General features: G+C 44.5%; 1 protein-coding gene across 1 annotated transcript; it reads right to left on the bottom strand.

The window, feature by feature from the left end:
* Positions 1–4,094: 4,094 nt before the first annotated feature.
* LOC136873878 (uncharacterized) lies at positions 4,095–10,099 on the bottom strand. Its single transcript, XM_068227797.1, has 3 exons — positions 9,956–10,099; positions 6,755–7,858; positions 4,095–4,344 (listed from the first exon to the last, which is right to left on the bottom strand). The coding sequence occupies exons 1-3, from the start codon at positions 10,097–10,099 to the stop codon at positions 4,243–4,245; spliced, it is 1,350 nt and encodes a 449-aa protein (XP_068083898.1). The 3' UTR covers positions 4,095–4,242.
* Between the last annotated feature and the right edge of the window lie 2,398 nt (positions 10,100–12,497).

Here is a 12,497-nt window from a genome sequence, read left to right as displayed (position 1 = left end):
GTTCACCCAGGCAGCGCTTCCGCCTCTCTATGTTACTCTAGCTCGTTGGTCCATGTGGATGTGGCCATATTGAAAAATACAACGTGGCGACACTCCCACCAGCCTCCACAAAGGGCACGTGAATAAATGGGATGTACTTTTCTTCCTGCGCTGTGATTGGTTAGATCGTTACCTCTACTGCAAGTGTAACACAGTCATAGAAACGTCAATCAATCACTAATGACCTGCATGTAGGGAAGGGTTTTGAAAGTACCGATAATAATATACTCACTAGTCGCTAGTCAGATACGTCTTGAGGTGGTGATTTTTTAGGGCGTTGGAAAGGGGTACATACAATATGTGTTGAGAGAGTCCAGCGGTATGTCAACGGAATGATTGTCTCTTTGTTTACCTATTTTCATGTTTCTTAGTTCATTCCACGCCAAAGCAAACTGTTATTATCAAAGGTAATAGAAATTAGCTATAGACTGTCCGTAAGCGAACTGTTATTATCAAACGTAATATAAATGAGTTAAAGACTTTTTTTTTTGCTAGGGGCTTTACGTCGCACCGACATAGATAGGTCTTATGGCGACGATGGGATAGGAACGGCCTAGGAGTTGGAAGGAAGCGGCCGTGGCCTTAATTAAGGTACAGCCCTAGCATTTGCCTGGTGTGAAAATGGTAAACCACGGAAAACCATCTTCAGGGCTGCCGATAGTGGGATTCGAACCTACTATCTCCCGGATGCAAGCTCACAGCCGCGCGCCTCTACGCGCACGGCCAACTCGCCCGGTGAGTTAAAGACTATATAAGCAAACTGTTATTAACAAAGTTTATAGAAGTTAGGTAAATTAACATGTAGGAACACTTGTAATAATCTTGATCTTAGAGGATCGAGTTATGAAGGGCACGCCTAAGTGCATGGCGTTCGTAGATCTAGAAAAAACATTCGATAATGTTGATCGGACCAAGGTATTTGAGATTCTGAAGGTAATCGGGATCAGATACCAAGAAAAAAGACTTATTTAAAATCTATAAAAAAAAAAATCCGTCTGCGGTGATTAAGAATGGAGGGCTTTGAAAAAGAACCAGCAGTTCAGAACGGAGTGAGGCAAGGCTGCAGTTTTTCAATGTGTAGGCCTATATCGAACAGGCAGTAAAGGAAATCAAAGAGGAATTTAGGAAGGGAATCACAACCCAAGGAGGGGAATTCAAAACCGTGAAATTTTCCGATGATATTGTTACTTTATCTGAGACTGCAGAAGATCTATAGAAATTGCTGAATGGTATGGACAGACTTGGACAAGAAGTGAAAATGAAAATCCACAGCCTATTTAGAGTCATTCAACCGAGTCAGGAATGGAATGAATGAAGCCCCCATCTAGCGGCGAGGGTAGGAATTGTGGCGGCTGCCGAAGCCTATCGCACTCCTCTGGGGCAATGATTAATGAATGACAGATGAAATGAAATGGTAATGGAGAGTGTTGCTGGAATGAAAGATGACAGGGAAAACCGGAGTAACCGGAGAAAAACCTGTCCTACCTCCATTTTGTCCAGCACAAATCTCACATGGGGTGACCGGGATATGAACCACGGAACCCAGCGGTGGAAGCAATCACTATAAATCTGCTACAGAACATTAAGGACGTGTATTTCATTGTATGTACCAATATTCATGACACTGTGCCATCTAGATCACAAAAAAGCCGTGTTTCCTTCGTTTTTAAAAGTTGCAAAACTTCCTTCACTGCTCACTGGATCAATAAATTCCTACTAAATTCCACAGATGTATACCCACAAGACATTGTAACAATACTGTAAAATCTCACAAAGATTGTTCAGGAATTTTAGATGGCATTAAGGATTTATCGGAGACCCACGTTTACACTACCCGGTCCCCTTAAGAAAATAAATTCTCTCACTTTGAACATCGATATAGTAATTAGAAAGATGTGGAGCGTGGCATTGTATGGAAGTGAAACATTGATGATAAGTAGCTCAGAAAGAAAGAGAACAGAAGTTTTTGAAATGTGATGTTTCAGAAAAATGCTGAAAGTGAGATGGATAGATCGAATCACGAATGAAGAGTCACGGAATCTAATTGGTGAGAGGAGATCGATTTGGCTAAATGATAGGACAAATCTGAAGTCATCCAGGACTTGTTCAGTTCGTTTTGGAGGGAAGTGTTGGTGGTCACAACGACAGGAGTAGACGAAGGTATGAATATGACAAGCAAATTAGAGCAGATGTATGATATTTGTTGTTGTTTAAAGGGTACTAACATCTAGGTCATCGGCCGTACGATGTAAGATGCAGCAGTTATGTAGAAGTGAAAAGGACAGTGTTGCATGGAGAGCTGCATCAAACCAGTCGATCGACTGATGACTCAAACAACAACAGCATTTTACGAATACCATCCTGTAGTTATGTGATAATTGTGTAAATCCTCCTCCTAATCATCAACATCATCATAATTCATTTCCCACGTATTAATATTGTTATAATACTGTATAGTTTAGTAGCTGTAAGGTGTTTCAATTGTAGTCTACTTCTTTTAATTTTGCATATGTAACGTGGTGGTGGTTGTAATTATTGCTTTGAGAGGAAGTACAACTGGGCAACCATCCTCTGTTGCACATGTAATAAATAATTTGTACTTTTATTTTTTTATGAAATGTTTTCGGCGATGCAAGGATGGGAAAGAGCTAGGGTTGAGAAGGACGCGGCCGTAGCCTCAATTAATGTACATCCCCAGCATTTGCCTGGTGTAAAAATTGGAAACCACGGAAAAGGCTTAAGGGCCGCCGTCGGTGGGATTTGAGCCTACCATCTTCCAAATGCAAGCTCACAACCCCGCGACCCTAATTACATCTGGTTAGATGAAAGAGAGAGCCTTATCTTACAAGACAAAAAAATGGCTATCCCCATTCATATTAGGAGCGGAAACAATACAGTTCTGGTACTAACAGGGAAGTGTCAGTCTGCCTTTGCTACGAAATGGTTCTTCCAATCCTTTGACTTCGAAATGGTTACTTTATGTATTCATATATATGCAAACCTGGTGTTGGAAGCAAATTTTGTTTTCCTTCACAGGACGTCGGATCAAAATTGTTTGAGTCTGCATACGGTTGATCATATAAATACCTTATGCATCTTATTAAAGCAAAAGCTGACAAAACGGTCATAATTACCATTAAAATAACAATACTACCAGTCACTATATCTGACCTTTTTACAACAAATGGAGCATTGCGTAGTTCCTCTGAAGGCTTTGTGTCGGAGACAGACTCCTTGCTTTCAACTTCCACGGAACGAAAAAGCAATGTTTCGCCAAACAATTCTAGAGTTGATATTTTGGGAACTTCAGTACTGCTTCCATTACTATCACAGAATTTGTGCTGTCCAGGAATTATTCCTCGTCTTTCCCTTATCCGCTCGGATACGTTTACAACGTAGCAGTAAACAAATGGATGGGGGCTTTCATCACGTGGCCTTACATTTTTTACCCATTCTAATAACATGGATAAACTGCAGTTACAAGTCCACCGATTGTTTTGTACGTTTACAACCTTGATGTTTGGTAAATAACTCAATGTTTCTACAGGCATGACTCGGAGGTTGTTTGATCTTAAATCAATTTTACGAAGACTCTTCAGCGTGGAAAAAGTCTTCACAGAGATAGATGATATCCCACAGAAACTTAGATCTAAATTAATAAGGGATGGAGCATTCAAGAATGGAACAGAGAAATCTACTTCTAATAATGGATTTCCTTGTAAGCTTAGAGTTTTTAACTTCTTATTGTGAATAAAGGTATCAGGGTGAATATAAGATATCAAATTCTCACTCAGGTCTAGTTGTTCTAATTCATTTAGAATATAAAAAGTTCCATATTCAATATTATTAATCTTATTGCCTTGCAAGTACAATGTTTTTAAGAGTGGATAGTTGTCGAAAGTATTATTACTGAGAACTTCCAGCTTGTTATCTACAAAATTGATGTGTGTAATTCTTTCCTTTACAATGGGAATATTGACAAGTTCTCTTTTATCACATATCAGCGAATAATTATTGATCGTACGCAGAATGCATTCACCAATTATGCCCTCGGGTACAGCAATGACAATAACATAAACTATGAAACACTGCTTTAGGGCCATTTTCAGGAATATTTCTGAAATTAGTTAAGTTTAATATTTAAAAGATATTAATTAAAATAATTTCCCCGAGTAAACAGCTTAACAAAAGTGATACAAGATATCACGCTAGTAACGCTGACTTCGCGAAAGCAACTGGAGATTCAGGTTTCATTTTCCTTTGTAGAGCAAGGTGAAAAACACCAGACACCATCACAGTAACAGCCTATGGAAGATTAAAAAACAATAATTAATACAATGTTTTTGGTAAACATACTGTATTTACAAGAATAAATTAACACTTTCTTCAACTAAAACAATAACCAAAGGTAATAAAACAAGCCAGAAAAGACAAAAATGGGATGAGAAAACTACTGCTTATTTTGTGTATATTTTAACCATTGTGAATTTAGGCTATTAATAAATCTTATGTGTCACGAATTAAGAAGCCTGAAAATCGTGCAGCCAGTATGAATTGCGCAGTCCATTTAATAGTGCTAGGATCAATAACTACTGGCCCGCGATTAACCAAAAACATTCATCCTGCTGTCAAATCTATTTCTTTCTAAAAGGTACCCTGTGTTTTCGTCTAAAATTGTCAGTATGAAGTATCAGGTAGTAATATATGAATGCTATTATGAAGGCCAAAAATTAATGAGCATCAATTTTTAAAAATGGAATCCATCAATATAATGTACTGTAACTGTTCTGGTAGCTCGCAATCAATGTAAATAAAATAGAAAGTACATGTCATAGAGAGAGCAGTTATACTATCATTACTACAACAACAAAAAGGAGAAACTATATTGCTATCCTCAGATATGGCTGTATATGGCTGGATGAAAATTCTTCCCACCTAATTCATCATCCTCTCATGTATTAGTCCTATAGAATACATATCACGGTCTACGCAAAAGATTTGCATTTTCATGCCATATCTTCCTGGGGCGTCCCAGAGATCTCTTCCCAACGGGGCACGAGTTTATGGCTGCTTTGGGATCCTGCTTCTGTCCATCCTGTTTAGGTGTTCTAGCCAATTTCTTTGGTATTCCAATATAGGTCTGCTTTTATGATCATTCAGCACTTCTGTACTTCTTTTGTGTCCCCACTTAGTGACTCCTGCTGTTCGCCGCATGTATTTCATTTCAGCTGTAGTTATTCTTCTCTCATCGCATTTCCTCAGGATCCACGCTTCACTTCCATAGCAAAGCACAGGTAGGCAATATAATGTAACGTGTTGGCGGGGTAAAAAAATGAATAAATGAGAACAGAACCTGGTAGCATCCTATTTCTTTATTAACTAAGTACTACAATTACAGATTTACACACACAGAGAAGATAGCCGAGCCTACAACTTACACAGGCACACGGTTACACACTTTCACGGTTCGCGCTCTCTCTCTCTGAGTTTCTCGTATCCTATCTACAATGACACACACACACACAGTGCACTCTCTCAGCCACTCAGTTACTCGTTAGCGCTGTCACGGTCCACAGCCTACACGCCAGTCTCGCAGGTCGGGATAGTATCCGCTGTTGATTCAATCCGTCGAACCCCGTTCGCAGTCTACACACGTCGTCACCCAGTGTACCCTTCTTCGCCGCTCCAGAACACCCAAGGTTCTTCTCTAGCAGCCGGCCACAAGGGACTCACACACACACGACGTCAGGGTAACAGGAACGAGTCCTCGCCTCCAACAGGCAGATACTCCATCAGGCTGCACTCTCCCAGGCTATCACTGACTGCGCTCCAGCGAACTCATTCTCGCTCTCACACTAACTGCGTCTAATTCTCACTGACTGACTGCATTTTTTTTCGGGGAGGGGGGGGGGCGAAACCCGCTCCCCCCGCGTGACCAACGACTCAATCTACATGGCCTCCGACATGCTATTATTTCTAAGAAGAAGAAAGAGATAGCAGGGAGGAGTGGGAAGTGATACAAGGAGTATCTGCCGGTATCCGAGTCAGACTCGCTACCACGGCAAGAGTTTGTGTTAGGTATATGGTGTTGAAGTATGGTATTGAAGGGTCAGAGAAAAACCACATAGGCAGAAAGAAGAAAGAGCCTACATGTAAAACCTGACATCTTTTGATAGCACATGCAAGGATGTGGGCTGGAAAAAGACCAGAGGTTGTGTTAGTTAGGAACAGGTAACATGCACAAAACATAAACCAATTCCTCGCCATTCCATCGCCTGGGGATCAGTCCGTCTGGGCACTGCTGGGACTAGCGCGGTCCTTGCCGGCTGCGGAGCCATGCGTCAAGTACCACTAGGGCCTGTCGCACGGCTCCACCTCCTTGGGGTACCTCGTACCCAGTCTCCGATCTCGGAGAATGAGGCCAAGCCCGCCGAGGCGGGGGCCTCCTGGAATGGGGTGGGTCATGGCGCCGGGCCTCCCTCCTCTCTGTCCGCGCCATGGCCCTGTAGACTGGGCAACTGCGGTGGGAGGCCGGGTGGCCCCCCGCGCAATTGGCGCACACCGGCGCCTCCTTAAGTGTCGCGCAGACCGTGTAGTGGTGATCACCACCACAACGGTTGCACTTCACTTGGAGTCCACAGCTAACTTGACGGTGGCCCCACCACAGACAGCGGAAACACTGCAAGAGCTGCTGAGGGGGACGTTTTACTCTCACCTGACTGCCGCTACCCGCCGAGGTCCTCTCCTGATTGGATCCTCGGTTGACTGCTGTCCTGGGAGCAGTCTTGGGTTGCGGTTGGTCGGCCCTCTCCTGGTGGGCCGGCGTCGCCTTCTGCTTCGTGGTCCGGCGTCGTCGTCTTCTTCTTCCCGGGCGTGTCTTTTCGGCAGGGGAAGAGGCCTCGTCCTGGTGACGCTCCTCCCGGCCTGGTGACTCCAGGGTAGCTGATGGCTCCGCTGCGTCGCCGTCCTCTTCCTTCTCCTGGCTGTCGGCGGCGGCGTCGGTCGGTGCTAACGCTTGACTGCGTTCCCTGTCCTGTGGGGCGCACATCGAGGTCTGCTGCTCGATAGACGTGCTGGCAGGCTGGGCCTGGACAGCAGCCTCAGAACGCCAGGGGGCGTCCTCCTCCACTGAAGTCGCACAGTCGCGGCGCCAGAGGGCGTCATGCCCCACCTCCGTGGTGGCGTCGCTGGTCGCCGGCTGGGTGGCCAGGACTAGGTCGGTGTTAACCGCCCTATTCCTTAGCCTCCTCGGCGTCTCCCTGGTCTCCGTCGCGCCCCTGACTGCGCCGGTGTTCATCCCTGGCACTCCGTCCCTCCCTGGCAGACGGATGACCTGGAACAGAGAAGAAAGCTCCCTCTCTGCGTCGCGCATCCGCTCCTGGTCGTGATACCTGATGATGAGGCCTCCTGATAGGAAGCTCTCGACGGCCATGGTTGTCGAGATGATCCTGCCTCCTCGGCGAGTGCGCCGCATTCTGTCCAGGACGAGGCCCCGTTCAGAAGTTACAGGGCGCCCCGGCCTGTAGTACACGAGCAGCGCTTCGTGCGCCGGGTCGGTGTAGCCTTCGGGGAAGAAAAAGCCGTCCCGTTCCTGTAAGGCTCCGTCTCCACCTCGATCTCCGGCTCCTCCTGCGGCAGCTCCGGCTCGGGTGCCGGGGTCTCCGGCACAGGTTCCAGCGTCTGCGGCTCCGTGTTGCTCTCCGGTGTCGGTGTCATGCCGGTGAAGAGATCTCGGAGCAAGTGCCCGATCGCCACCGCCCGTTCTTGGGTTGTCATCATATCCGCCTGGTTGTCCATCCTGGTCCTCCTGTAACAAACTCTGAAAGAGAAAGAGCGAGCACTGAGAAGTGCTCAGCTCAGACAAATGCTCTTCCGAAGTCGTACTAATAAGTACAGCTGCCTGGTTAGCACTAGAAGTACTGAGCGCCTGGCAAGGGGAGAGAGAGCGCAGCGAGAGGCAATTACGTCCTTTCACTTCGGCAGTCACCTCGTCCTTGTTTGCAGGCAAGTAACTGCTCTTATATACCTGCGCCAGCCCTTCTGGAATAGTCCGGATGTTCGACGGATACAGGAACCTTGCGAAATAGAAGACTCCAGATTAGTCTTCCAGTCGTTTCCGTAGTCCTCTAGTGCGTGACCGCGGGCGGAGGCGAGAGTGGCTAGCCTAGCACTAACGTGCTGCACGTGATTGGCGCGGCTGAAGTAAGGGGGTGGGCTGAATACGGTGACGAGGCGGGCCCGTAGCAAGTTGGCATGGCGGACACTATAACCATTACAATAGTCTCTCCTTTTTGCTCCTTTTTGTTTGTTGTAGTAATGATAGGAACCAGCATGGACGACGGTATAACTGCTCTCTCTAATACATGTATTTTATATTTGATTTACATTGATTACGAGCTACCAGAACAGTTACAGAACACTACAGATTTTGTAGATTTTCTTTTGCGGGTGTTGTTTTTAATTTCTTTAAAATCTAGTAAATGAACAACGTTACATTTTCAATCAAAATAGTAAAAAATTCAATAGTTACAATATTACACCTTATCAATCATAACTGTAAAATGGGGTTAGTTGGATCACTTGCGGTAAAGCGGAACTCACATGCACAGATGACAAATCAGTGCTATATGGATGATACATAGTTGTTAGTTTTAAATTAATAGGAATCACCTCTCCCTCTACACACTGGGATACTGGTGAGTTCCTTTGATATTTGCTTTGCAGGTGTAATTTGGCGGTGTGCATGCTTGATTCGCTTTACCACTTGTGATCCACTTAACCCCACTTTACGATACACGGTAAAATTCAAAGTTCGTTGAATGGTCTTTTCAAAATTTCATTCATGGTCTGGCTGTAATCACTACTTATATGGATACCTGTTACCACTCCTTTCCTCCATAGAATGGGGTAAAATTATCTTCTTTGATGATTACCAATGTTCGAATCATCATGTTAGGTTGTACATGCCTCCATTTATGCCACTATTGTAAATCATTCAAGTATTATTCTAACGACCATTTTACCCAGAACTGCTCAGTCATCTGCTGAGCCAACTCCCGTCTAGATAGGTACCTACCTAGTAGGTTAACACTACGAACTGCTAATAAGGATCTGCAAACTAAGAAGGTCCAGAAGTTCAAGCGTCGACGTTTTCGATGTTATTAGAGGGCAAATTAAAAGACGAGAATTCAAAGAAGGAAAAGAAGAGAAGAAAGAAAGAAAGAAAGAAAGAATGAATGAGTGAATGAATGAACGAATGAATGAATGAATGTATGAAAGGGAAAAGAAAGAAAGAAAGAAAGAAAGAAAGAAACAAACAAACAAACAAACAAACAAACAAACAAACAAACAAACAAACAAACAAACAAACAAATAGAAAAACATAAATTTAACCTTGGCCATACGTTTAATAGAATCTTGTTTCATCAAAACTGGTCCACCGTAATCGAACCGTGTGTTAGCTAATGGACGTGAACGGGATTTTCTTAGTTGAATCATCAACTGTGTTGAAATTGTTAGGTACTATCAATTAGTAGCGACGATTAGAAACTAGAAGCAGGTTAGCACAAAAATGTATAGACAAAAAGTACCGGGAATTTGGACGATAGAGGGGTAGGGGTTAGACAACAAAAGTGAAAAACATAGCTACAAAATGCTCTCTAAGCGATTTTCAACAGATAAATAAAGGTTGATAGTTTACCAACTTAACTGCGGGAATAATAGATTTTTATGATTTTCATTCAAAACTATACAATGCAACCTTCACCAAAGGAACAATTAAAATGTATTACATTAAGGATAAGTATGGCGTTATTATACAATGAAATGATCATTTATTATTTGACTGTACACTGCGTGTGAGATACAGAGTGAGACAGACGAATGCGCACGGCAAGCGGCCCCTGGTACCACATACTACACGCTGTTCTCCACTACTTGCTGTGGCACTCGACGAATGTGTACGGCAAGCGGCCCCTGGTACCACATGCTGCACGCTGTACTCCACTACTTGCTGTGGCACTCGACGAATGTGTACGGCAAGCGGCCCCTGGTACCACATGCTGCACGCTGTTCTCCACTACTTGCTGTGGCACTCGACGAATGCGCACGGCAAGCGGCCCCTGGTACCACATACTACACGCTGTACTCCACTACTTGCTGTGGCACTCGACGAATGCGCACGGCAAGCGGCCCCTGGTACCACATACTACACGCTGTACTCCACTACTTGCTGTGGCACTCGACGAATGCGCACGCCAAGCGGCCCCTGGTACCACATGCTGCACGCTGTTCTCCACTACTTGCTGTGGCACTCGACGAATGTGCACGGCAAGCGGCCCCTGGTACCACATGCTGCACGCTGTACTCCACTACTTGCTGTGGCACTCGACGAATGTGTACGGCAAGCGGCCCCTGGTACCACATGCTACATACTGCTCTCCACTACTTGCTGTGGCACTCGACGAATGTGTACGGCAAGCGGCCCCTGGTACCACATGCTACATACTGCTCTCCACTACTTGCTGTGGCACTCGACGAATGCGCACGGCAAGCGGCCCCTGGTACCACATGCTGCACGCTGTTCTCCACTACTTGCTGTGGCACTCGACGAATGTGTACGGCAAGCGGCCCCTGGTATAGATGCGAGCTGAAGAGAAGACTAGCGGGACGTGAGGTGGGACACGGGGGAGCAGCTTTCTCTCTCTGTCGTCTCGGCTATGGCTCTTCCTAAAAGTATCGTCAGCCAGTCTCCCTTTGATGATACAAATGGCCAGTCGAACAGTTCGGTAGTGTTGATCTTGTCTGTGTGTTGTAAGTGTTGAACTGCGATTTATATATTGAGACTTGCATATCTGTGTTATAAAACATTTATGTTATGATAGTGCTACTTTGTATTACTATTATGGAACCCTGCCGGAAGAAAGGAAAGACTATCCACAGCGAAGCTAGGGAGGTTATCAGACATGTTATCCAAGAATATGATGAAGAGGCACGAGAAGGGAAACTGTTTTGTGTGTCACCAAGAAAAGTGACATTGAGACACAAGGATTGATGAAGCTAATTTAGGCCCACAGACTATTGTTTTAATGTTATTTTATTTCATAGTTTTGTCTATCAAGAAAAGTGACATAGGAATGCGAGAGTTGGGAATAGAACTGAAGGATACGAAAGGGTGATTGGTAAATGTGGGGAAGATATGGAAGCTAATGGGAATGGGAAGCGTTTGCTGGACTTCTGTGCTAGTATGGGTTTAGCTGTTACAAATACATTCTTCAAGCATAAGGCTATTCACCGCTACACATGGGAGGCTAGGGGTACCAGATCCATAATAGACTATATCTTAACAGACTTTGAATTCAGGACATCTTTTAGGAATGTACGAGTTTTTCGGGTATTTTTCGATGATACAGACCATTATCTGATCTGTAGTGAACTAAGTATCTGTAGGCCTTGGGTAGAGAAAGTGAAATCTGTCTGCAAACGAATAAGGGTAGAAAATCTCCAGGATGAGGAAATTAGACAGAAGTACATGGATATGATTAGTGAGAAGTTTCGAACAGTAGACAGTAAGCAGGTTCAGGATATAGAAAGTGAATGGGTGGCATACAGGGATGCTGTAGTAGAAACAGCAAGGGAATGCCTAGGAACAACTGTGTGTAAAGATGGGAAAAGGCGAACATCTTGGTGGAATAATGAAGTGAGAGCAGCCTGTAAACGTACAAAGAAGGCTTATCAGAAATGGCTCCAAACAAGGGCCGAGGCAGACAGGGACTTGTACGTAGATGAAAGAAACAGAGCGAAACAAATAGTTGTTGAATCCAAAAAGAAGTCATGGGAAGATTTTGGTAATAACCTGGAAAGGCTAGGTCAAGCAGCAGGGAAACCTTTCTGGAGAGTAATAAAGAATCTTAGGAAGGGAGGGAAAAAGGAAGTGAACAGTGTTTTGAGTAATTCGGGTGAACTCATAACAGATCCCAGGGAATCACTGGAGAGGTGGAGGGAATATTTTGAACATCTTCTCAATGTAAAAGGAAATCATCATGGTGGTGTTGCAAACAGTCAAGCTCATGGGGTGGAGGAAAATGATGTTGGTGAAATTATGCTTGAGGAAGTGGAAAGGATAGTAAATAAACTCCATTGTCATAAGGCAGCAGGAATAGCTGAAATTAGACCTGAACTGGTGAAGTATAGTGGGAAGGCAGGGATGAAATGGCTTCATAGAGTAGTCAAATTAGCGTGGAGTGTTGGTAAGGTACCTTCAGATTGGACAAAGGCAGTAATTGCACCTATCTATAAGCAAGGGAACAGGAAGGATTGCAACAACTATCGAGGTATCTCATTGATTAGTATACCAGGCAAAGTATTCACAGGCATCTTGGAAGGGAGGGTGCGATCAGTCGTTGAGAGGAAGTTGGATGAAAACCAGTGTGGTTTCAGACCACAGAGAGGCTGTCAGG

This window comes from Anabrus simplex, chromosome 5 (assembly GCF_040414725.1).
Source record: "Anabrus simplex isolate iqAnaSimp1 chromosome 5, ASM4041472v1, whole genome shotgun sequence".
NCBI lineage: Eukaryota > Metazoa > Arthropoda > Insecta > Orthoptera > Tettigoniidae > Anabrus > Anabrus simplex.
Note: the sequence above shows the minus strand (reverse complement) of the source record. Positions and strands in the feature narration are given on the sequence as shown.

Bases quoted from the DNA above. Each gene is read 5' to 3' on its own strand.
- LOC136873878 (XM_068227797.1), bottom strand. From the start codon at position 10,099: ATGTGGTACCAGGGGCCGCTTGCCGTACACATTCGTCGAGTGCCACAG. The intron at 7,859-9,955 runs GTATGTGGTACC...TTTCTCTTTCAG, and splicing joins GTAGTGGAGAACAGCGTGTA to AGTTTGTTACAGGAGGACCA. The intron at 4,345-6,754 runs GTGAGAGTAAAA...AATCTTCCATAG, and splicing joins CGGCGGGTAGCGGCAGTCAG to GCTGTTACTGTGATGGTGTC.